At 37.9% G+C, this 22,877-nt stretch overlaps 1 protein-coding gene across 4 annotated transcripts in view; it reads right to left on the bottom strand.

Moving 5' to 3' along the window:
• LOC113460917 overlaps window positions 1-21,712 on the bottom strand; it is a 28,994-nt gene extending 7,282 nt beyond the window's left edge. For 3 of the 4 annotated variants that reach the window (XM_039132976.1, XM_039132977.1, XM_039132978.1), the window contains exons 1-11: window positions 21,550-21,712; window positions 19,477-20,772; window positions 18,267-18,289; window positions 17,980-18,155; window positions 13,303-13,404; window positions 13,135-13,156; window positions 12,892-13,043; window positions 12,601-12,696; window positions 6,885-6,939; window positions 3,972-4,059; window positions 2,046-2,259 (exon numbers count right to left, since the gene is read on the bottom strand). In XM_039132976.1, coding sequence (XP_038988904.1) covers window positions 2,046-2,259; window positions 3,972-4,059; window positions 6,885-6,939; window positions 12,601-12,696; window positions 12,892-13,043; window positions 13,135-13,156; window positions 13,303-13,404; window positions 17,980-18,155; window positions 18,267-18,289; window positions 19,477-19,656 — 1,108 coding nt within the window. In that variant the 5' untranslated portion in view covers window positions 19,657-20,772; window positions 21,550-21,712. The remainder of the gene's footprint in view (window positions 1-2,045; window positions 2,260-3,971; window positions 4,060-6,884; window positions 6,940-12,600; window positions 12,697-12,891; window positions 13,044-13,134; window positions 13,157-13,302; window positions 13,405-17,979; window positions 18,156-18,266; window positions 18,290-19,476; window positions 20,773-21,549) is intronic. The other variant, XM_039132975.1, reaches the window with a different exon arrangement.
• Window positions 21,713-22,877: the final 1,165 nt, after the last annotated feature.

Genomic DNA, 22,877 nt, shown 5'->3' with positions numbered 1-22,877 from the left:
TTCATGGGCCTAACCACACCCAATTAGCTAAAGGTTAGGCCAGAGTCCAAAATCAAGACCCAATAATAAAACTAGGTCAGATCAAGGTCAAACATGCCACAATCTAACCCACCTACATGTGATAGTATAACACTTAAAGTGGAATAAAAAAAAAAAGATATCTCTTCTATCATTTCATGGTGTGATCCATGTAACACGGTGATTCCTTCAACCATGTGATGCCTAGGCACTTGCATGGAGTAATGCAACTTGTATCATCCTCAAAGTTACTTTTATTTATTCACAGCAGATTTTCTCTTAGGTTTCTCACAGTTTCATACTTCTAAATTCCCATCTAGCCTTCCAAACCATCAATAATCGAAAATCTTAAACCCTCTCCCTCCGCACCTGCCAGCTTATTTTTTTCTTCCATTGTGTTCTCAACCTTCATAACTCAAATACAAAGTCTGTGATGTTTTCTGAAAATTTTCATGAAACCAAGAATTCCCTTAATCATTTAGACACTGTAAATCCTGATCAAACCTCAATTCTCCTTTCTGTGGGTAAGTCCCTTCACCCATATCAATTTCACAAAAAAATTCCTACCTTCACAGTCCATATTAACAGAAATTTCAGGTTCAGATATTCCATAAAAATAAAATGTTGCTCTTGTTGATATTGCATCCAATGGAGAACTAAATATCTTTTCTTCATATCTCCAACATCAATTATGTTATAAAAAATTCTGCTTTCTAATCATCCTGCATTAGCCATATAGCCAGCATTAGTGTTTAAGCATCCACTTAACAATTTGATTATAATTTAGGAGGTGACTGAAAAACTTACCATGCATAATGCCTAATACATTTACTAATAAACCTACAAATTGAAAACATAATATCTACCATGCTTCCTAACATGTTCAAATAATTACAATGCCCTTATAGTTACTACAGTTTATTGCCTTCCTTTCTAATCCCAGCCTCTTCTCTTATGGTAAGCAACTTGTTCTGGTAACCTGCCCCATCTCTGAAGGAAGGCCTCCCTCCTTTGCTGATTAGAATGCTTTGGACTTCACCCTTCTATTTCTCAATTTAGCTTTTCTCTTGCAGGTTGTTTTCCATTTATCTGAAATCTCTTTTTTTTAATTTTTTTCAGTATTTTTTTCTAGCCTTGTTTTCTTTTTTAGCACCACTCCTAGTATTAGAACTACCTTTTGTTTCATAAACCAGCTAGTTCAGTCATCATGTTGACACATTTTGATATTATTTCTTTATTGTGATTTTGTCAATATTCAGTGCTTTAGTTACTTAACCATTAAATAATATGTTTAAACATAAAAAATTGTTAAAGCACTTCAGTCATGGAGAGTGCTTGTAAAAAAAAATCATTCTGACAAGCATTAATTAATCTGAAGATACAGACTGGCCTATGTTTTGGCGTTAACCATGACTTCTTGAAAATGAATTTAAAACTGAAAAGTAAAATGCTCATGAAAATAACAACCAACATGTATATGTAGAACTTGTGAAAAACTCCAGACAAGACAATTACAGAATAGCATGCCTCCATGACACTACAAAATTATTTTAATATGTGATAAATTAGTGAGTTTCAGTTAACTTTAGCTGCGACAACAATAGGAACATGATATAAAAATATCCTTGAATTATTTTTCTTTCCACTTGAATATATATAGTCATAACTGGTTGTATAGATAGATTCAAAACTATTTTTTTGGTCCAAAGAAAGCATGAACAACAGCATCACATAATTAAACAAAATTAATCATTTTCAATCAAACATAACTGCCAACTGTATCAAACCAAAAACTGAACTTTTTTCTTGTTTATTAAAATAAAACAATGTAAAGATTTTTAATATGCACAGCAAAAATCTAATATTTAATTTATAAAAAAAGAATAATATATTATTCACTCAAAACAAGGACTTAATTGCCACCACATGATGCTGAATGAAAAACCTAACATGATGAAGTAACAAGAAAAAGCTTAAGAAAATATAACTTTCAATTGTTAAAAGCAAAGCCTTGAAATAAAACATACATTTCCATTGTTTATTTCTAGTTTCAGCGAGAATAATTTCTTCCTTGTCATTAAAGTTATTGGTTCGATTCTCAAAGACATCTGGACACAGATACGAGTCCATGAACTTTGTGCGGTTTGTAAAGACCATGTCATTAAAAAGGCCCCTTGAATTGCATAATATTTCTGGCAAACTGTCATCCATTGACATGCTGACATCATGCATAATAGCATTCTGCAAATATAAATAAGAATAAATGAATAAGATATGATCTGCTTATTTCAAACAAAAAATAATGCTATAAATATGTGACTGACAAAAAATGGCTGAGCAGCAATGGAAAAAGGTTTTAATTTTAATACATAGTCGATCAAAAATATCTGACTTAAATATTTTAGAATTTAAAAAATTCAAGCTAGATAGTAAAACATAAAACTTGGATCTGTAGACTGTAGTTGACATATTACACATGAGAACACCAACAACGAGAGAGAGAGAGAGAGAGAGAGAGAGAGAGAGAGAGAGAGAGAGAGATGCCTTTGGGGAGCATAAGTTTAAAATAACACATCATGACAACCTAGGAAGATGTTAAATTAAGAAGCAACCCTCACAAAAGACTATGACATACAGGATTAGCCCACCTAAATTTTCAGCTATAACAGGGCCTGCCAACCTCAATTACTTACATGCCGACCTTGCTTCTTTAAGGTTGTACGCCATTTTAGCATTTTTTCTTGTTAAGTCAAACATGGTGCCACTTGTCTGTGACATAGGGTTACAAATTTGTCCTCCAATATTTGAAGACTTCAGGAGAACTTCAGGGTGAATGATCTGTCCATTAGGAGGGAAATAGCTATACATATACAAGAATACATGAGGATGTTTTAGTGTTATACATTTTAGTGCATGCAGAATTAGTTGAAATAGGCAAAACAATTTGGAGGACCCACTAAAATTAAAATTCAATCATGATTTTTCACTAGCTTTAGAGCTTTTGAGAGGACATTGAAATTACTCTCGCAGCATGATCCTTTAGCTTTCAGTGAAAGTTCTTATCAAGAACCATTGATTGTGTGCATGCAAATAAAGTTATTCATTAGATTATTAATACATTCTTCATGTTTGTTAACAATGTATTGACTTCATAACCATCATGGAATGATCTAAATCAGACTTGTGTTCATGTTCTAAACAGTCATATTGGATTTGAGACATATATAATGCCTGTTCATACATTAGGATCACATGTATGTGCACAGATCTATTACATAATTACATCCTAGGGTACAACTTTTAATATTTTCACCAATCAGTTTAAGAGAATTTACAAAAGTCAGCAGGGTTCCAACTGAATGATATTTCATTTAAATACTTTTTTTATATGGTCATTGGTTGAATATGATTTCCATCCTCAGTTTCTGGCATGGAGGTTGTATACAAAGTTCTAGCATCCAGTTTGTAGTTTTTTCAATTAACCAGTGAACCAAATGATTAAGTTTACATGGCTGAAGCCTAATTCTCAAGAGTAAAAATATGATAACTGAAACATATTAAGAGGCTTACAAAACATTTTATTGTAAAGTTCGCCGTCTCGATACCGGACCCCGTACCGGTGCCATACTAGCACAGTGTCGGTACAATATAGTATGAAACTTTTTCGACGTACAAAAAATCGATACGCTACCCATACTGGGTACTGGTACCAAAATGGTATGGTACGGTACACCCCATACCGCTTGGTTTTGGCCAGTACGGCAAACCATGCTTTATTATCTCATAGTAGTTGTCAGAACATTCAACAAACAAAACAAAAAAGATTTTGCATCAATTAGCTATGAAGATATAAGCAACTAAGCAACTACATTCATACTATAGTCAAACTTCTTAAAACATTAGAGAAATAATTATATAAGAAGCGAAAAATAGGAAAGCATTACAATTCTCACCAATTCAAGCCCAAGATCATACGAAACTGACTTCAGGCTTGCCGAAGAATGCATACATCTTGAGGCCTTTGGAGGTGAAGGAAACCCCCTGTCAAACATAATAACATATATTTGAAGACTTGAAATCAAATTTTTATGAGTTTCACATATCATTGCCATCAGCACTAAATTTATGTGTAGGAATGAGTTGATGCTATCATCTAGAACAGTTGAGATCAAGGTATGCCGAATCAAGCATAACCACCAAGTCGGTTCGACCCCAATTTTTGACTCCCCCCAAACCGTCCCAAACCAACCAGTTTGGAGCAGAACTGTTGCAAACCGCTCGGTTCGCACCAATTTGAACCGGTTCGGAGCCCCTCCCTTCTATTTGAATGATAGAAAGGGAATGAGAAGGTTTTCTTGAGCCTTCTCAAACCAATCTTCTTTTTTCTTTTCAAACCCACCTTCCCCATTCGCCAAAAACACGGTGATTTCGATGATTAAAGAAAGATCCAACCCAAAACAAGATACGATGATTTCGGATGGGTCCCTCTATAGTCATATTATTAGCCAAGAGGACATTTCTCAGAACCAGAGATTCAGTGAGAGATCCAATGCTAGTTATAACTCAGAGCGCATTCGTTATGGGATGAGCATACAAGACTACAATGTTGCTTGGTTAAATGGGCGGGCTGATAAACCTCTTGATAATGTTAATGATCGGAATGTTGTACTTTAAATATATGTAATTGATTGTATCATTTTATGTTTTGTATCTCACTAATTGATTTTAGGATATTTCATGTTGCTTTTTTCAGCATGCAAAACATTCTAAAAACAGAAATTATACTTCAAATTATTTTATATTTTGTAACACTCTAAAACATCAAGAAACATCATTTAGAATGTATCGGGGTGATAAAAATATCAAGAAACATCAAACTACACTTAAAATCATTCAAAAATTTGAACAAAATTGATTAGCTTTTATTGAAACTTAAAAGAGATTGAAAAAAATTAGCATGCTAGTTCCGAACCAGCACACCACCCCGTACTATGTGTCGATACCGTACCGAACCGATTGCCGACTGATACAGATCTCGGTACCAGTCCGGCAGATCTTGGCTGAGATGGTTTAGAACATAATGACAACCAGACAATCCCCGTAAAAAAAAAATGCTTGGTTTGATGAAATCATCATAAAATAAAAGATCTATAGACTCCTGAATGCAGAAAAAATCTCTGCACAAGACACTAACTACGGATGAATTAAATTTTGACACATGAAGGCAATAGCATATACCTAAATAATCTTTGGCAATCATAACCTGGGCTTAAAAAAATGCTATCCTTAACCATCAGAAGGGTGTTAATAAACAAACAGCTAATGCAAATCCTAGGGACATTAACATGCTAAAAATTCGTCAAAACAACTTATCTATCAACTATAGTTTTCTCCATTGTTTCTAAATTCATGCATAGCACGCAGCATACAGGGATTTCAACCTATCACGATCTATAGACTCCATACATCATTTGGCTGATGAAAACTAGATGCAAAACATATAACAAATCCTAGAAAGCATGCAAGTAGCATTCTCTGTGAAATCAACTACTATAAAAAAAATTCAAAATCATGCACAATATGAATATACATTAATTCTCTATGACTATCATGCAAAAAACTATTGATCCCCTATTCCTTTTAAAATCATCTATTATGCAAAAAACTCCAGAATCATGCACTATATGAATATATATTAATTCTCTATGACTGTTAAGCAAGCAACTACTGATGTTGGAAAGGAGTTCACACTCCTACAAGTAAAAATTGCATTCTCATGTCAAAATTGCATGTCTTACACTTGTACCAACAGTTTTTAACTCGCATATTATCCAACCTATGCAATAAATACAATTTATGGAGATAAGACCAAGAATTTGAGAGTTGCTTTTTTGGGCATAGATACACTTTCAAGCTAAGTACTTGCATGCACCAGACATCAGAAGCAAGTGCCATCTGCATTTAATTTTATTATCAGCAGTCAACTCACTACAGTCAATGTCAATCCAACAGCAGTCCCATAATATCTTGAAACTCTAAACTTATTGGGAATGATTCTATTGCAACATATAAAAGATTGCAAGAAAGGGGTGACAACAAACATATAGAAGCACTTCATATGACTTTGATATAGGTCAAGAGGAAACCAAGGATAATGGCTATGCTATTTACTATCTCAATTTCATTAGAAATGATTTTCTACATAGATTTAAAGAATTAAGAATGAATGTGACAGGTTATTACTTGGAGGTTAAGATGACAAGGTGGATCCAGTAATGCATCTCCATGGTTCAAAGTTTCATCCATGCTAATTTCTAATTTGTTGCCCCAATGGAGGTTCTTTATAAGTTTTGTCAAAAAGCATGATCAGCAAAAATCTAATTATATACAACAGTCAAAATAAAAATCCACCTAATATTAGATGATTCGGTATTATTATCTCTTTCTCATCCAAATAATTCTTGATGCACTTTGAAATGTTTCTTTACTCGTGTGGGCTTGCAATTGAATCTTTTCTTACAATTTCAGGGTAGGTGGGCATATTTTAATTTTTTACAACTGATGATTTGATCAATATTCATGCCAATATTCTCGAGCTGTTCTTACAGCATCATTGACATGTTATAGTCAGTTCAATATGAAAGTACACAATATTAATTATAACCATTTAAACCTCGAACTTCTTCTTCAATAATCAAAAAAGTTCTACCAAACTGAGAGGAAACAGAACACAAACATAAGTAAAAATATTAGAAACCTCAACTACTTTAGAAATTACCTAGTTTTTACACTAAGTCAATTCAACATTCAATAATAAGTGTGCTGCAGAAATTTTATAGAACTTCACCATAACATCACAAAATAACCTTTTATGTGGCTGTGGTGAATGAACAGGAGTTTCCATCCCTACTTTACCAAGACCTGATAAAGAAGAGATCAACATATCAAATAATTGCAGTGTTGACCTACTATTTATATTTGAAATAATTCTTTTCAAATACTGAAAGGAGAATGATCACACTAACGAGAATTAACCTTTCTCTATTTCTTTGATAAGTTCACTGACAACATTCTGAGATACCATTCTAAAAACTGCCACAGGATACATTACAGTCATAGTAGGGGTTCTCTTGCATCTACTTTAGGGAAGTCAACTACTAATTTGAGGACAATTTGTCCACTTATCATACCCCAATTCAATCATGTTTACTAACGTAGCACTCTCCTTGCCTATCCCAAAAGTGGAAGTGAATCAAGCTCTTTCTCTGATAAACAAATGCTTAGGCTGCTAAGTTCAACTGCATTTTCCATTTGGTTTAAGATGTTTTTTTTTTTTTTTTTTTTTTTTGCTAAACCGGGTGATCTATACAACACGTGTACGGATACACCCAATAAAATCGGAAAACAAAACATCCCGGAGCTCCCGAGGCAGCTCCCCGTCCCCAGCCCATAAGGTACTACCGGCATGGTTAGCCACATACGTGGCCACCCAATCCGCAGCCCCGTTGGCTTCTCTAAACACATGCTTCGCCTGGACCACCCCTCCGTCCCTCATCATCAACCAGATATCGCGGATCAAGGGATGGTCGGCAGCACCGGCTCTCAGACCCCCCTGGATCCAACTAATGACCGTAGCCGAGTCACCCTCCAAGATGACTGATCTAGCTGAGAGCACATGCTGAGCGTGTCGAAGACCCGCCCAGGCAGCTCTCAGCTCCGCTCCAGGAACCGTGCAGTCAAATACCTGACAGCATCCCGCCGCCACTACCCTGGAGGTCGGGTCCCGAATAACAAAACCCGCTCCACCTATCGTGCCGCCATCCAGCACGGACCCATCAAAATTGACTTTGAGGAAGCTTGGGGGTGGGGGCTCCCAGGTGAAAAACACCGTGTGAGAAGCTGCCGAGGCAGAAGGGAAACCCCAGATATCCCGAGCTATCAAAAGTCCATTTAAGGAGGAAGCACGACTAATCTCTGCCGCCTGCGCCCGGGCGCTCTCCGCCACGAGCCTTGGCGACTTGCTCTGCTCACCAAAGGTTCGAGCATTCCTGGCCAGCCATATCTGGTATGCTGTGCAGGTCGCTCTAACCGCCTCTTGGCGTGTCAATGGGTTACCCGACCACCAGCGGATAGTTCGTAAGAACTGGTCCCCACGGGTCCAACCCTCCCATGGCAGCCCTGCCGCACACCACACCGCCCTCGCCCATATGCACTGAAACAGTACATGGTCCACCGACTCATCAGCTCCGCATGCCCCGCACTCTAGGGGCATCCTCAAGCCCCGTTCGCTCAATACTGCTCTTGTCGAAAGCCGAACCCAGGCGACCTTCCATAAGAACAGTGCGACCCTCGGATGGAGGCCTAGGCGCCAGACCCAGGCACACTCCGGCCCTGGCTCATGCTCTGGCCGGAGCACACGGGAGAGGTCCCCCACCCTCACTCCGGTCCTGCACGACGTGCTCCACACCCGGATATCCGGACCCACATACCCCGGGATCGGAAGGGACCTAACCCTCTCAGCCAAGTGTGCCCCAAACATGTGACCCAACCTAACCTCATCCCAGGCAACCCCGCCCGGGACAAAGAGGTCACAGACCCGCAGTCCCTCCACTGCCTCAATGTCAACCATAGTCGGCCAGAGTCTCAAGGGTAGGGCACCCACCCATGGATCACCAACCACATCAATACTCTGCCTATTGCCTATCAACCATCTAGTGTTCTCCTCGACCGTGGGAAGATATCTGGCGATCTCTCGCCACATGAATGAACAGCGACGCCCACTGCGAATCGCCCCTGCAGTGCCAGTACGGCCATATCTGGTAGCCATGGTCTGACTCCAGAAACCCTGTGGCTCCAGCGTGAATCGAGCTGCATGTCGGGCAATCAGCGCCTCACGTCGCTCCACCAGAGACAAGACTCCGAGGCCACCCTCACTCACTGGTAGGCAGACGCTCTCCCATGCCACTAGATGCATCCCGTGACCCCCTCCATACGACCCCCACAGGAAGCTCCGAAGTAGCCGCTCAATCCTCATTAGCACTGTTTTCGGAACTACTGTGTTGGCCATGAAGTGGACAGGCATGGAAGCTAGCACTGACCTAATCAGCGTCAATCTACCCATCATGGAGAGTGAAGATGCCCTCCAACCCTCCAGTCTGCTCTGAATCCTCTGCACCAGACCAGAACACTCCGCCACCCGTAACCTCCGACCCGTGATGGGTACTCCCAGGTAACTCCAGGTCCCGTCCTGATCCGGCATCCCAAGTAACCCCCGAATCTCCTGTCTGACCCTATGCTCAGTGCTAGGGCTGAAGGAAATTGTTGACTTCTGAAGGTTTACCTTGTTGGTTTAAGATGTTTGCCTTGCACGAATTATTTCACGCTCCAAATCTATGATCAGAACTAGAATCTGATGAGTGCAGTTTTTCACCATCCTTCAACCACAAACTTCATTTCCACAGATATGAGGTGTCCCTTTCTAAGAGATTTTGTGTTTTGCCATATGTGACACCTAATAGGTTACTCCATCATGTCCAACTTTCAGGTACTATTACAGACCATGATTCTTGTCAATTTTATGGGCACCTCAACCACCTCTATTTCTTTATTCTAACAGAGAGCATCACAACCCTGCTTACTTAGATAGCCCTCCTTTTGATGAATGTCCATTGTCATATCAAGACACACTCTTCGTTAACCCTCCTATCTTAGTAACCTCTAGACAAATTTTACAACAGAAAACAGCTGAACCTACAGGATATCCCATAAAATGGTGCCATTTACATTCCCATATCTTTCCCTTGGCATGTGTCTAAGACAAAGCATGTTTATCTGATAAATAGATATGACCAATCATCCTGTATTTGTTCTTTTTCCATAGAATGCTAGATATCCCTAACTTCCTTCATTTTCAAACACCCCAAGGGATGGGATGAAATAACATCAACAAAATACATACGGTAACCAGCCATACATATTGGCTGACCTATACATACCTTACTTCATTACATATGGCACGCAGCTATTTCATAAATTGATCAAAATTAAGCACCATGTCAAAGATGAACCAAATTTCCCCACATCTTGCCCAAAATAGTGTGTAATTATAGCATTCATCTTGAATCATTCAAAGAAATGCTGCAAGAACCGACACCAGATGGACCATCTTTCACATGCATACCACCATGCCCAGTGTCTGCTATGTTGGTACTGAGCCTCGGACCGGTTGCCCGGCGGCACAAGTCGAGTACAGGCCCGCACCGTGCTATGCTTGTACTGACACAGTAAAAGAGGCGGGGGAGAGGAAGGACGAGAGAGAGGAAAATAGAGAGAGGGGGACGCCGAAGAAGGCCAATAGAGACCAGCGAAGGAGGCGGAGAGCTGCCGTGGAGGAGAGGCTCTGCCTCCGGCCCCCCATTTCATTCGAAACAGGGGCTCGGAGGGGGAGCCCCTCCTCCGCGGAAGCTCTCCGGCCTCCACCAGCCGGCCTTTGTCTTCCTCTCTCTTCCTTTCTCCCCCTTTCCCTCCCTCCCCCGCTCTCTCTCTCTCTTTTTCTCTTTTTTCTTCTCCCCCTCTGTTGCCGATCTCGTTTTCGTTGCCGAAACCGTCCTGGTCCGCCGCCGGTATGGTTCGAGACGGTTCCGCCGACCATGATTATGCCTATCCCTATATGGTAGTTGATGAGAGTGTGTTTAATTGTTTAAATAAATAACAAAAATTCATCCTAAAATTTATGTCAATTACACTTACACCCAATAGTTTGTAAAACCTACACTTACACCTAGTTAAATTAACGGCGTTAATGAAACCATTTACCTCATGTAAAAGTAAAAATTGCCCTTAGGTGGTGAGGAGGATGCACATGTTTTCTTATATTCTTACGTAGTTGTTATGTCACTTAAGGTTATTTTGGTCATTTTAAAAAAAAAATTGATGGCGCATCTGCGTCCCATATAAGGTTAACGGTTTGATTAATGTTCTATTAAGTTATGGGTTAAAATGTTGGATAAAAATAAACCTCAAGGGGTAAGCATGGGTTTTTCAAACTATTGGGTGTAGATGTAATCTACCACTAATCTAAAAGAAGGGGGGGGGTCTTTGTAATTTACTCTAATTGTTTTCAAGAATTAGAAAATCAACCTTCTTGTTCAGTTTTTGGAAAGTGCAAACTACTATTTCTAGCATTACTCCAACCAGATATCTCATTGCCAACCCTGCATATAGTTCTACTGGAGTTTGCATGTTTGGACAGCAACAACTCCATGATTTTGAACAGCCTTTCCTCTAATCTCAATTCTAATATGATGCGACTTTTCAATTTTTAGCAATTTCTTGCATATGTTGGAGTTAAAATAATTTTGTGCTGATTTACCCACCATTATCAAACATTACATTTTAAATAGAAAAAACTGAAAAGTCTAGATTTTTTTTAGCATTAACCCTTCAGTTGCCACATTTTTTAAATAAAAAACCAAAATGATAACAACAATTTCGAAGAATAAGTCGATGCACCTCCTTAAGATGAGGGCTTCCCAACCAAAGACTAGGGCCCTGTTTGGGGGAGCTTTTGGAGGGCCAAAAAGCACTTTCTGGCCCTCCAAAAGTACTTTTAGGTAAAAAAGTGTATTTGGTAAAATTTCCAAGAAGCTGTTTCAGCTTTTGCGGAAAGCTGAAAACAGCTTTTTGGCAGAAGCTCAATTTTGGAGCTTTCCGAAAACGCTGTTTTCAGCTTTGTCGAGAAGCTGTATTTTTGACCAAAATACCCCCATTTAAAAGTTTCTTTTTCCTCCCAAAAATCTCAATCGCACCGCCTCTTTCTCTCTCACCATCCCCCCTCTCTCTCTCTCTCCCTCTCTATCTCCTTCTCCTCAATACCGCCGAAAAAGAAAAAAAAGAAAAAGAAATAAATAAATAAATATGTATATAAATGAACGAATAAATAAATAAATAAAATAATAAATAAATATATTTCAATGAAATAAAATAATAAATAAATAAATAAATAAAAAATATTAGTAATTATTTAACCAATTTTTTCACCTAGTTAGAAAATTTGTTAGAGAAATAAATGGTCATCAAAAGAGTAAAAAATTAATTTATACTAATAATTATAATATTTTATACATTTATTATTGTATTATACTATAAATATAATATAATATAATATTATGTTATGTTAAATAATTTAATATTATATTAAATTATTATCCTATAGTATACAATGTTATAGTACTATATTATAATAATATTATGTTACATTACATTAATATTATACTATATCATATATTTATATATTAATATATATTATATTTTATTATGCACTATTGTATAATACTAGTAATGTCCTTTATGGTCATTTTGTTATACAAAAGTACTTTCTCAGTTGTTTACCAAACAAATGTTAAAGTGCCACAGCACTTTAGAAATGTAGTTACCAAACAGCAAACAGCTTTTTATAACAGTTCTACTTCCAACAGCTCTACTTCTAACAGCTCTACTTCCAACAGCTCTACTGCCAACAGCTCCCCCAAACAGGGCCTAGGTCTGAATCAGAAAAGGGAAATTTAAATTTTAGGCCCTTACCTTCCACCGAAAATGCAACATGAGCTTCAGGGACTGATCTTCCTTCAGGCTTACCTTTTGGTCCATCATCACCGAGTAAATCAAGAATAGAAACTTCTGCAAAAAAGATTCAAAACAATTAAAAAAAAAAGCAAAAAAATCTTAATTATCAAATACTAAAGTTTCCAGCAACAAGAAGAAAAAAAGCCCCACAATCACTTGAAATTATTACAGAAACTAGCAATCCTTAGGAAGTTATGATTACTGACATTGACTTTATAATCAACAGTCTATAACTGCTCTGATACTTACCATTTTGGACCTCTTCCTGCTGTTCTTTTGATTTACTGCCAGTATTATTGGAAATAAATTCACATGGAGATCCTGGCATCTTACAGTCATCCAATTTACTGCTAAGACTATGACCAGCTGGTGCATATTGAGGAGAACCGGCTGCAGAAAGCCTGTTGAAAAAATAAACTGTCTTCTTTTCCATAGCAAGATACAGACAGAGTTTATAGAGAAAAGGCAGAAAAGCATTTTCGTGGCACCTACTTGTTTAGGAATGCAGTAGAACCTGAATAAAACAGTAAAGAAATCACCGAACAAGTCATATCACAGCATCGAGAGTAAATCAGAAAAGATATTTTTGATCCAAACATAGAATATATTGCATTTCCAGTTACCATTAACATGTAAATATATGGGTAATGCATTCCTTACATGTTTCCTCCAAATTGTTGAAATATTGACAAGTGATTTTCTTCAACATCATTGCAGGGGAAAGCTCTGACGGTTTACAATCCACTTGCAGAGAACCAAGATCTGAATAAACAAAAAGAAAATTCCAATTAACAAAAAGGCCAACGAAAAAAAAAATCTTAACAATCAAATAAGCATATGCAGGTAGAGACTTCATTACATGGATGTGGCTCTAAACCATTCTGCCAACGATGTTTTTTTCAGAAAAAAAAATACAGAGACCCTCTCAAATCACTAGAGCACTATACTTGAAACCACATATAGTTCAACAGGGACACCTAAAATGATTTATATTGGCATGTATCATCCTGCATTGACCTGTTCCCTACCATTCTACGTTGATAGACTAACAAGCTAATAGACCAACACATGGTTGAACTGCATAAGGATACAACCAAACCTAAATTGATTACGTTATTCAGGTACACCAGATGCCATATTATTAGATTGCCCAATATCGTGCTTGAGTAGTGCTCAAAACATATTTCCTACTAGAAAGGAAACAAAAGGAAAAGATGATTTCCAGGTATATTTATAAACCTATCTACAATATCATGTATCCTTCTAAGCAAGTGCAATACAACTACTGACTCCATCACGAATGAACTAGGTCCAAGAACTTGCTTCTTTGGACTTGAAAGAAGTTAGCCATGCTTCAATTCAGTTTGGTCCCTCCAATTTTCATTAGTGAAACTAATGACCAACATCTGTTGTGCCGATACCAGGCTCCGTACCGGTTGCCCGGTGGCATAGGTTGGTACGGCCCCATGCTATGCCATGCCGGTCAGTAGAGGTGGGGGAGAGGGAGAACAGGAAAGAGGAAAAGAGAGAGAGCGGGGGACAGAGAGAGAGGGAGAGGAAAGAAGAGAGAGGCCGACTGGGGCCGGCCAACGGAAGCTGGGGAGCCTCCGCATGGAGAAGGTGGAGGCCGGGGAGACGCGGAGGCAAGGCTCCACCTTCGGTCCCTTGTTTTGTTCAAAATAAGGACCCGAAAGGGCCCATTTTATTTTTTCATATTTTAAATTGAAGTTCAAAATGGACAAAAATAAAAGGGGCCCCCTCCGGGCCCCTGTTTTGAACGAAACAGGGGACTGGAGGCGGAGCCCCACCTCTGCGTCTCTCCGGCCTCCGCCTCCTCTACGCAGAGGCCCCCAGCCTCCACCAGCCAACCTCTCTTTTCCTTGCTCTCCCTTCCTCCCCCGCTCTCTCTCTGTCTCTTTTTCCTTCTCCTTCTCCCCCTCCAGCGATGGGGTCTCGATTTCGACAATGGAATCGTCCCGGTCCACCGCCGGTATGGCTCGGGACGCCCCGAACTAGGCGGTTCGAGACAGTTCCGCCGACTATGCTAATGACATTAGAGTTCCCTTCTGCATACCACAATTTAAGCCAACAAGTCCTATGTCTGTCCGTCAAACCCCTTCAAGAGCAACCCTTTAGCAACAAACCATTTCCAAAGCCACCAAAGGTCATTGAGCCAAACAAAGGTAATACATATAAAATTAAGTAGCCTTCTAAAGGACCTTCATGAGTTTTACTGACCTTTAATTAGCATGCCAAACTATGTATTTAAATAAATAAACTTACTTCTCTAACAAAATTAAATAACCAAAAAATCATGAGCCCCTTTGTTAACCAAAGATGAATAAGAGTTCCATCTTCTGTAGTCTAATTGGTCCTGAAACCAACATATTTGTGAAGTCAACATACAGCCAACTTGTAGCCAATTGGCTACTTACACCCTTCAAAGAATGTATACCATCTCCACTATTTTGCTGAGAGTATTGACTATATCATTCTTAGTACAAACTTCCCCAACTATCTCACATAGCGTACGCTCCACAGCATCATAATTCTGTTTTTCAACATTGATATTTTGATCAAAGTTGGGGACTATATGCCACAATTGATTGTCCATAACAACAACAGATTGCACTTATATTTAGATGATTGTGCTTGTTTAGTCAGCATCATCTTACTCGATGCATCGAGGAAGTTTCATTTGATGTTCTGGCCACTGATGGTAAGTGATTCCCAATCCTGCTAGACATTGTCAGCTAACAGGGGTCTTATCTACTTCATCTCTTGACACTACATTTTCCTTTTCTTGATGAAACATTTTAGTGAACTTGTTCAATACCACTCTTTGTCTGCCTTATTGTTCAGCAATAGCTATGCATTTTGATACCTCCAAGGAACAGTTACTCATTTATTCGGAAGTACAATTACTCAGTTATTCAGTTTCTTTCTTATATGCTGGGACTCCCTCCCTGTTAGACTAGTGATTCACCTCAGTAACATTGGACCACTAGCTTCTGTTTCATACTAGACTTCCTCAATGACAGAAAGCAGGATGCTTCAATGTTGAGGCAATTATCTTGCAAGTACTCAGGCTTCCATCAAAGTTATATGCTTCACCAACTGCTCTAAGGATGGGTTTCTAAATCATTATTTCCCTCTATTCTGACAAATAGATGATCATTTTAAATGATAGGAATTTGGCTTTCGCTAGCAGGAAAATAAATCATCATTATGATCCAAGTTTTCCCATCAACATCGGTTGGCTATGGAGCACGTTCACAACAAGAAGCAAAGAAAACCAAGATAAGTTGTTGTAATGTCTAACAATTCTTCCAAATAGATCACTTTTATCGCCCACTCCACAGTGTTCCTAGATTCTTGGTCCATGTGCCTAGTGCCTAGGTGCCCTAAAGTGTACAAGAAAGACAAGAGATGGCAAAAGAATAACATTATCTATTATCGCCTATTTTGATTATTCAATAGTATTGTTTTACATTTAAAAAAAAGGCATACTGTGTCTTGCGTGATATGTTATTTCAAAGAAAAGGAGAAAAGGTCCTGACAGTCTAATACAAGTATAGAGAAACTTTAGATCAATATTTGTTCAAAACTTGGAATAGTTGAGAATTGAAGTGTCGTTATTTGCCTGGTTGCCCTGAAACAGGAGAGTACAGGACACTGCAAAAGTGTCATTCATTGGCACTTCAGGCTTATATCATATAATTACAACACGTCATTTCAAAGAGTCAAGTAAGGCTGTGGTATTTAAGAGCCTAAAAGCGTCGACACCCTAAAATTTCTAAAATACAAGAGTTTCTAGTGTAGCATCCATTTGCACCAAATACCTAGTGTCCTTCACAGACAGTCATACCACCATGCATTTTCCCTATCCATTGGAAATCTTCGACTTTGAATCACCTCTATGAAAAGATTTTTGATTAGTGATACATATTATTGAAAAATGTATGTTTACAAGGTTAATAATGTATTATAACATGCTATAGGATATTATAATCAAGTTCCAGAGGCATCGATGTTAGACACTGCTTCCATCAGTCAATCAATTGTGTTCTACTATCTCTCAGCATATGCTCCTTGAGTTTCAAGTAAACATTGTTATAGCTTCCAATAAATTATATCCTTCGACATTTTAAACTCCATCTATTATCCAATTAAGCCCATTCTGGCTTGTCACATCTAATTGATTATTGTGGCTAGTTGCACCTTATTGCTTCAAATAAAAAAACATTTGCACTAGACTAACAAAGAGAAACAGGTGGGTTTTAGTTAATCAAAAGAAAGCATAAAATTGGGGTGAAAGATATTGCATTGGTGGGAGCTTAGAAATGTATAGAGGCATGTATGATAAGATCATAGGGACAGATCAGGAACATTAAGATGTCCATTAGTTTTGCCGACATGGTAAGTTTTCATTTACAAATAGGCAGCCTTAAGCCATTATCTACATAAACTTGCGATTTATGAATTAAACATATGTATTAAAGAGGTGCAATGTTAATGATGTTTGCAAACAGCATTGTGTTTATGGTTAGAATTAGTAGATGACTAAAGACTAAATTGAAATCATGGAATTTGTAAAATGAAAAGCAAGCACAAAATGTTTTGAAGCACAAATGAATGACAATCCAAATTGGCAGCAATGGAATACCCTAGTTATGAATTGTTTTCACCATATTCAATCTGCAAACAAAAAGATAACATGACTAGGAAGATCTAATTGGCATTGTAGAGATGAGATGATGTTGAGGTATATGTATGGAGAACTAGGATATATAGAGTTGAAAATGGATTACTTTAAAGCAAGCAAAGGAATAGCAGATATTAAAATCATCATAATATCAATTGAAATTGTAGGAGCAAGTTTAAAATGACGTAAGATAATGACAAGAAAAGGAACTAACAAGGTCAAGAAAGAGGAGAGGCAGACCTCAGACAATATGGACGGAAATCATGGAAGTTATTTTTAAGAAGCTTGGAGTGATAGATTATGTAGCCATTAACAGGAATAATATGACTAAGATTGCATCATTGTTAGCAAGAAGAAATGTCTAAAAGGTTCTATAAACATGATTTTTAAATAGTTGGGATGAGGCTAGTTAATTGTGATCAGAATTTTTCAAGAAGACTCATATCTAAAATCCACATTAAATCAGTCTACATAATGCATAATAAAATGATTTCTTCTCAAATTTATGCATAGGAGTGATATGCTAGTTCCACACTTCATGACTTCTAAGTCAAAAGAATTCTACAAAGGATGATAAAGAAAATGAGATCATAATATCATATTGTTAAGCTTAGGATTACCTGCTTTCTTACCATTAATATGACTAGAATAATCTCCATGAGCAATTGTTGCCAGATTTGTCAAGCTTAAGATATCAAGTGATCGAGGCTCCTCTTGGTAATGAGCTCGCTTGTTTCTTACATCATTATGATTTTCTAGCCCAGGTGCTTGTTGCTGTCTTTTTCTTTGCTCGAAGTATTGCTTTTGCCTTTAATTTATGATTTTCATTAGTGCTGTGCATTATATCAAGGAACAATCTTCAAGGAACTCTTGAAACTGAGGGTGCAGCTGAAGATATTGGACTGGAGATACAACTTACCTGTTATGCATTGACTTTCTGGACTGATGATTCACCATCCCATCATAATCAAAACAGTAGCATATCATTACCAAGTTTAGAAAAACGCAGAACTAATGCAAGTAGACTGTTAGAAATAAAATCAGCATTTTGGAACTTATTGAACTGTCAGAGTTCATACATGTTAAGATGACATATAACAGGTACCTTCCTCCCTTAAAAAACGGGGGAATGCTTAGTAGGCATACAATGGGAAACTGAATATATAAAATACTTGAGCAAATCAAAGGCGTACTCAGCTTCTAGGAAAAAGAAGAATTTTAAAACTCAGTAGACAGAATTAAATCAGCTCAAGTTCCCGGTCAATCATGAGTTAGACGAGTTCATTGTAATATCTGTTATTAGACCATAAATTGTTAGTTGAAATCCAATACTTGTGCTTGTGATGTCAATAAATGTTACATAACTTGATTAACAGGAGAACTGAGAAAATAACAGTTGAAGAGCTTTAAGCAGCAGGCCTTTTAAAGAAGAATTTCATTCATATATACCAAAAACTTGCATACAAAGGAAAAACACATGAAAAATCATGGTTCAAAGTTCAAACTAATAAAAAATTCCTAAAACTCACTGAAAAAAACCTATCACCGATCAATGGAAAAAGCAGGATTCGAAGGCAGCTGCAGATGGCCGAAAAGAAAAGGTGAAAAAAGCTTAAAACACATGTAACAAAGGTTAGGGGAGAGAGGAGATTTTATGAACTGCATAGTAGGGACAATTGTTATGATTTTCAGTGTTCAAACAAATTAAAGAAACTGCATAGAGATATACAATATATCTGACCCTCATAGAAATCGCCTGTCATGCTACATAAACTTGCAGACATAGCAAACAATTCTCTTTATACATAGTTTATATCCTGAATGGTCATATTTGCTTTAACAAAAAAAAAGACAAAGCTGGAGGTTTTTATGTTGACACCAGTACAATATAGTTAAAATAAGTTCTCAAAAATATTATTCTATCAACTTGTTGTATCATATTTCTTCCCAAAAAGTCACTTTAACGTAAAGAAATGATATATTCTATCAACTTGTTGTATCATATTTTTTAACAAAAAGTCTCTTTAACGTAAAGATCTGATATTTGTCCAACAAATGCATAATACTTTGTTTTCAGAAATAAGCCTCCAATACCTGAGCAGAGTTAAAACATGATGATGAATACTTACAGCAGTCACCTTGCGCCTAGAACCTCCCATCCATTGTAACATTTTTGATGATGTGATTTGTTCATACAAATAAACTGTAAATGAATGACAACTTCCTGTCATAAGGATCCAATGATCTGTAGTAAATAACACCGCATATATCATTTCAAAGTAAATGTTCCATAGAGAAAAGAGATGCATCTGAAAACAATCTCATGTAGTATATGAGAGCCGATTCACATCCAAAAATGAGTAAATTAAGAAATGAATATAAAAAATAATAATAAAATAGTTCAATATAATAAGTGAAAAAGTTCAGGCACCAAGAGAGAAGTGAGAAGAAAACTGAACTTGATGTTACGCCATGAACGCAAATTTACCATAATCAATTGTTCCACGTTCCAAATCATAATTAAGATGACCAATGCAATCACAAAAAGATCAGATGATCAAAGACCACTAATAGTATAAACAATAATATTTGACAACCTCAGCACACAGAGCAGAGAAGCTATGTTTATTTCTGTAAATCCAATTTTAGAGGAAATAAAATGAACCATGATTTTATTCACGCACCCACGCGTTTTTATTCACGTCGTCGTGCCGAGGCCCACCGGCTGGCGCATGAGACCGCTAGCTTTTCAAAAGATCCCATCATATATGGAGCTATTTGAGGGCACGCAAATTTCCATTAACACGATAAAGCGAACAAACTGCAAGGTTAAAACCAACAGTTATTAAGTACCTAACAGTCATTGCAGGCCTTTGACGTACAGTCATTATCATATATTAAGACTGGTATTAATTTCTTCCAACCAACTAAGTTGTTAGAGTCAACTGAGTAATTAATTAATATTATAATTTTGGAGGCGTCTTGCTATACTATATATTTATATATATGTGTGTGTGTGTATTAAATTTAAAAAGAATTATTGGTATATACATGGCTATGCAGCATGTCGAACTTTTCTTGCGACATGGGATTTTGAAATCTCCAATTTCTAGCCGTACAAACATTGTTCTTGAGGATTATAAATGGAAATAAAGAAAGCCGATTATAAAGTATATACAGTTAACTTCTCTGTTATATTTAATCGAAGTTTAGTGTTGTAAGCGAAGTGTAGAGTCTGATGGTTGCGGTAGGATTGCAGTGTCTGTGCTTCTTCTCACCCCCTTGTCTTGTTAAATCTTTAGGATGTCTTAAGTGCTGTGTTGCTCTGATCCTGAATGAGTTGGTTACTAGAAATGGTCCTTGCTTTCCCTGGGTTTGCATTGTGATTATGGTGGCCTCATTTTGTTACTAGTTCATCCCTTCACCTGGATATAGTAACAGAATCATAGAGAAGGCTATTTCAGTAAAAATGACAAAACAATGAAATTTCAGAAAGAACAAACGGTCTAAGAGCACCAATACTATAAATAAACTGATATTAACTTTGACACATACAGACTAGAGGGTTCTGTTAAAATAATCCTAGAAAACAACTCTTAGAAGTTATAACAACCGATCAACTATCAAATCAAAATAACACCAGTTCACCAGAGTACATGTCACCTGAATTATCAAAAAATATTCTTCTGAAACAAAATCTTGCACCAAGAAAGTTAAATCAGGGCATCTACCGTCTGCCAAAAACCCTAATTAGGAATCAGGAAAATGTAAATAAATCTAGAAATACGGAGTCCAAAAACCCATCAAGATCCCTGATTTAAAATAGGCGTACATAAAGATAGAAATGTTCAAAACGTTTAGCTAAGAACACTGATAAATCACCAGAATAGGGGAGCCTGGCTCACCTATGAATCAACTATTATGCCAGCCTAATATCATTTCATGTCATCGGATTTATAACCAACCTCCAATTTGATCAGCATTACAAGATCCATACACTTCACAGCACACCTAGCATCAAAGCCCTAATTTCTCCATTAAACCCCTAAATCTCCCAAGAATTAAGAAGAAAATTGGATCTATATCAAAATCCAAGCAAGAAGATCGGAAACCTAAATTTTCTTGCGAGAACTCAACAACGATCACAAGAAGCACCAAGAACGAACGATGGAGAAGACCAAAGAACTAAACGGAGCTCATACTTTTACCAAAAGACGAGCGTTGGATCCGTAAGAAAACGGGTTTCGTCTCCAGAGGGTGGATCGATCCGATCTCCGTCGCTCGGAAGTTCCTCTCGCGGACGAGATCGGAGGAACGAGAAACCCACTTTCGAAAACGGGATGGAGGGAAACGCGGACAAAGCTGGCCTTGGCGGGGCTTTTATAGGCCAGGGTGGGATTCGGTGTAAGTCGCGTATAAAACGTTATAATGTATAAACTACAATGTCGGTTAATGGGATACGGTGTAAGTCGGATCTAAAGACGTTATGATGTATATACTTTGTCCGTTGATCGCTCCTGGAATGGACGCAGAGCCCGCATACGAGAGGATACGGTACGAGTCGTATAAAAAGAGTGTCATGGGATACGGTACGAGTCGTACGTGCAGACCCGGTGAAGCCTGACGGCCAAGAGTTTTGTAATGGTCTCTGCGTCACCTTGTCTATCCAAGGGCTAAGAGTCGATGATGGTTGATTTGAGTAGAACCTGTTACGTGGGAGGCAATATGAATACTTCTGAACCTGATCTGATAAATTCTTTGTTGTTACTATCATTTGAGAAATCTTCTCGTAATGATAGTTATGATATTTATAATTTAGATTTTTTATCTGAGTACCCTTCTAAATATCGAATTTTTCATGAATATTTTTTCAAAATTGATATTTGCATATATATCCTTAAACACTTGTTCTGCTATTCTACTTTTTTTTTTTTTTTTTTTTGCATATGTACCTGTTGGGGGAATAAGGTTTTTCCCCCAAATGACACGAATGCCCCAAAGAAGCCGCACAATCGTCGACCCTGGAAGGCCGAAGTCGGCACCCGAACTCGGAACCTCCGACCTAAGAGAAACCCCAATGCCCGAGGCCTACTTTTGTCAGCCACCTACTACGGCTATACGTCTCCGAGGTCCGGCCAGAGACCGTACTATGACGCCCCTCCGGCATTTATTGCGCATGACCACTGTGATCCTCCGGCACACTCCACAATAAATATGGATCTCCAGCTTACTCCACAATAAATATGGATCTCCGGCTTACTCCACAATGAATGCGGATCTCCGGCTTACTCCACAATAAATATGGATCTCCGGCTTACTCCACAATGAATGCGGATCTCCGGCTTACTCCACAATAAATGCGGATCTCCGGCTTACTCCACAATAAATGCGGATCTCCGGCTTACTCCACAATAAATGTGGATCTCCGGCTCACTCAACAATTAATGCACGTGACTCCTGTCATCTACGGACTCCCAGCTCTCCACGGCAAATAAGCCCAGCAGAGTCTAGTCAACTGTGATAAGTCTCT

This window comes from Phoenix dactylifera, chromosome 13 (assembly GCF_009389715.1).
Source record: "Phoenix dactylifera cultivar Barhee BC4 chromosome 13, palm_55x_up_171113_PBpolish2nd_filt_p, whole genome shotgun sequence".
In the NCBI taxonomy this organism is placed as follows: domain Eukaryota; kingdom Viridiplantae; phylum Streptophyta; class Magnoliopsida; order Arecales; family Arecaceae; genus Phoenix; species Phoenix dactylifera.
The sequence above is the reverse complement of the archived record's forward strand: the minus strand, read 5'-3'. Positions and strand labels throughout refer to the sequence as shown.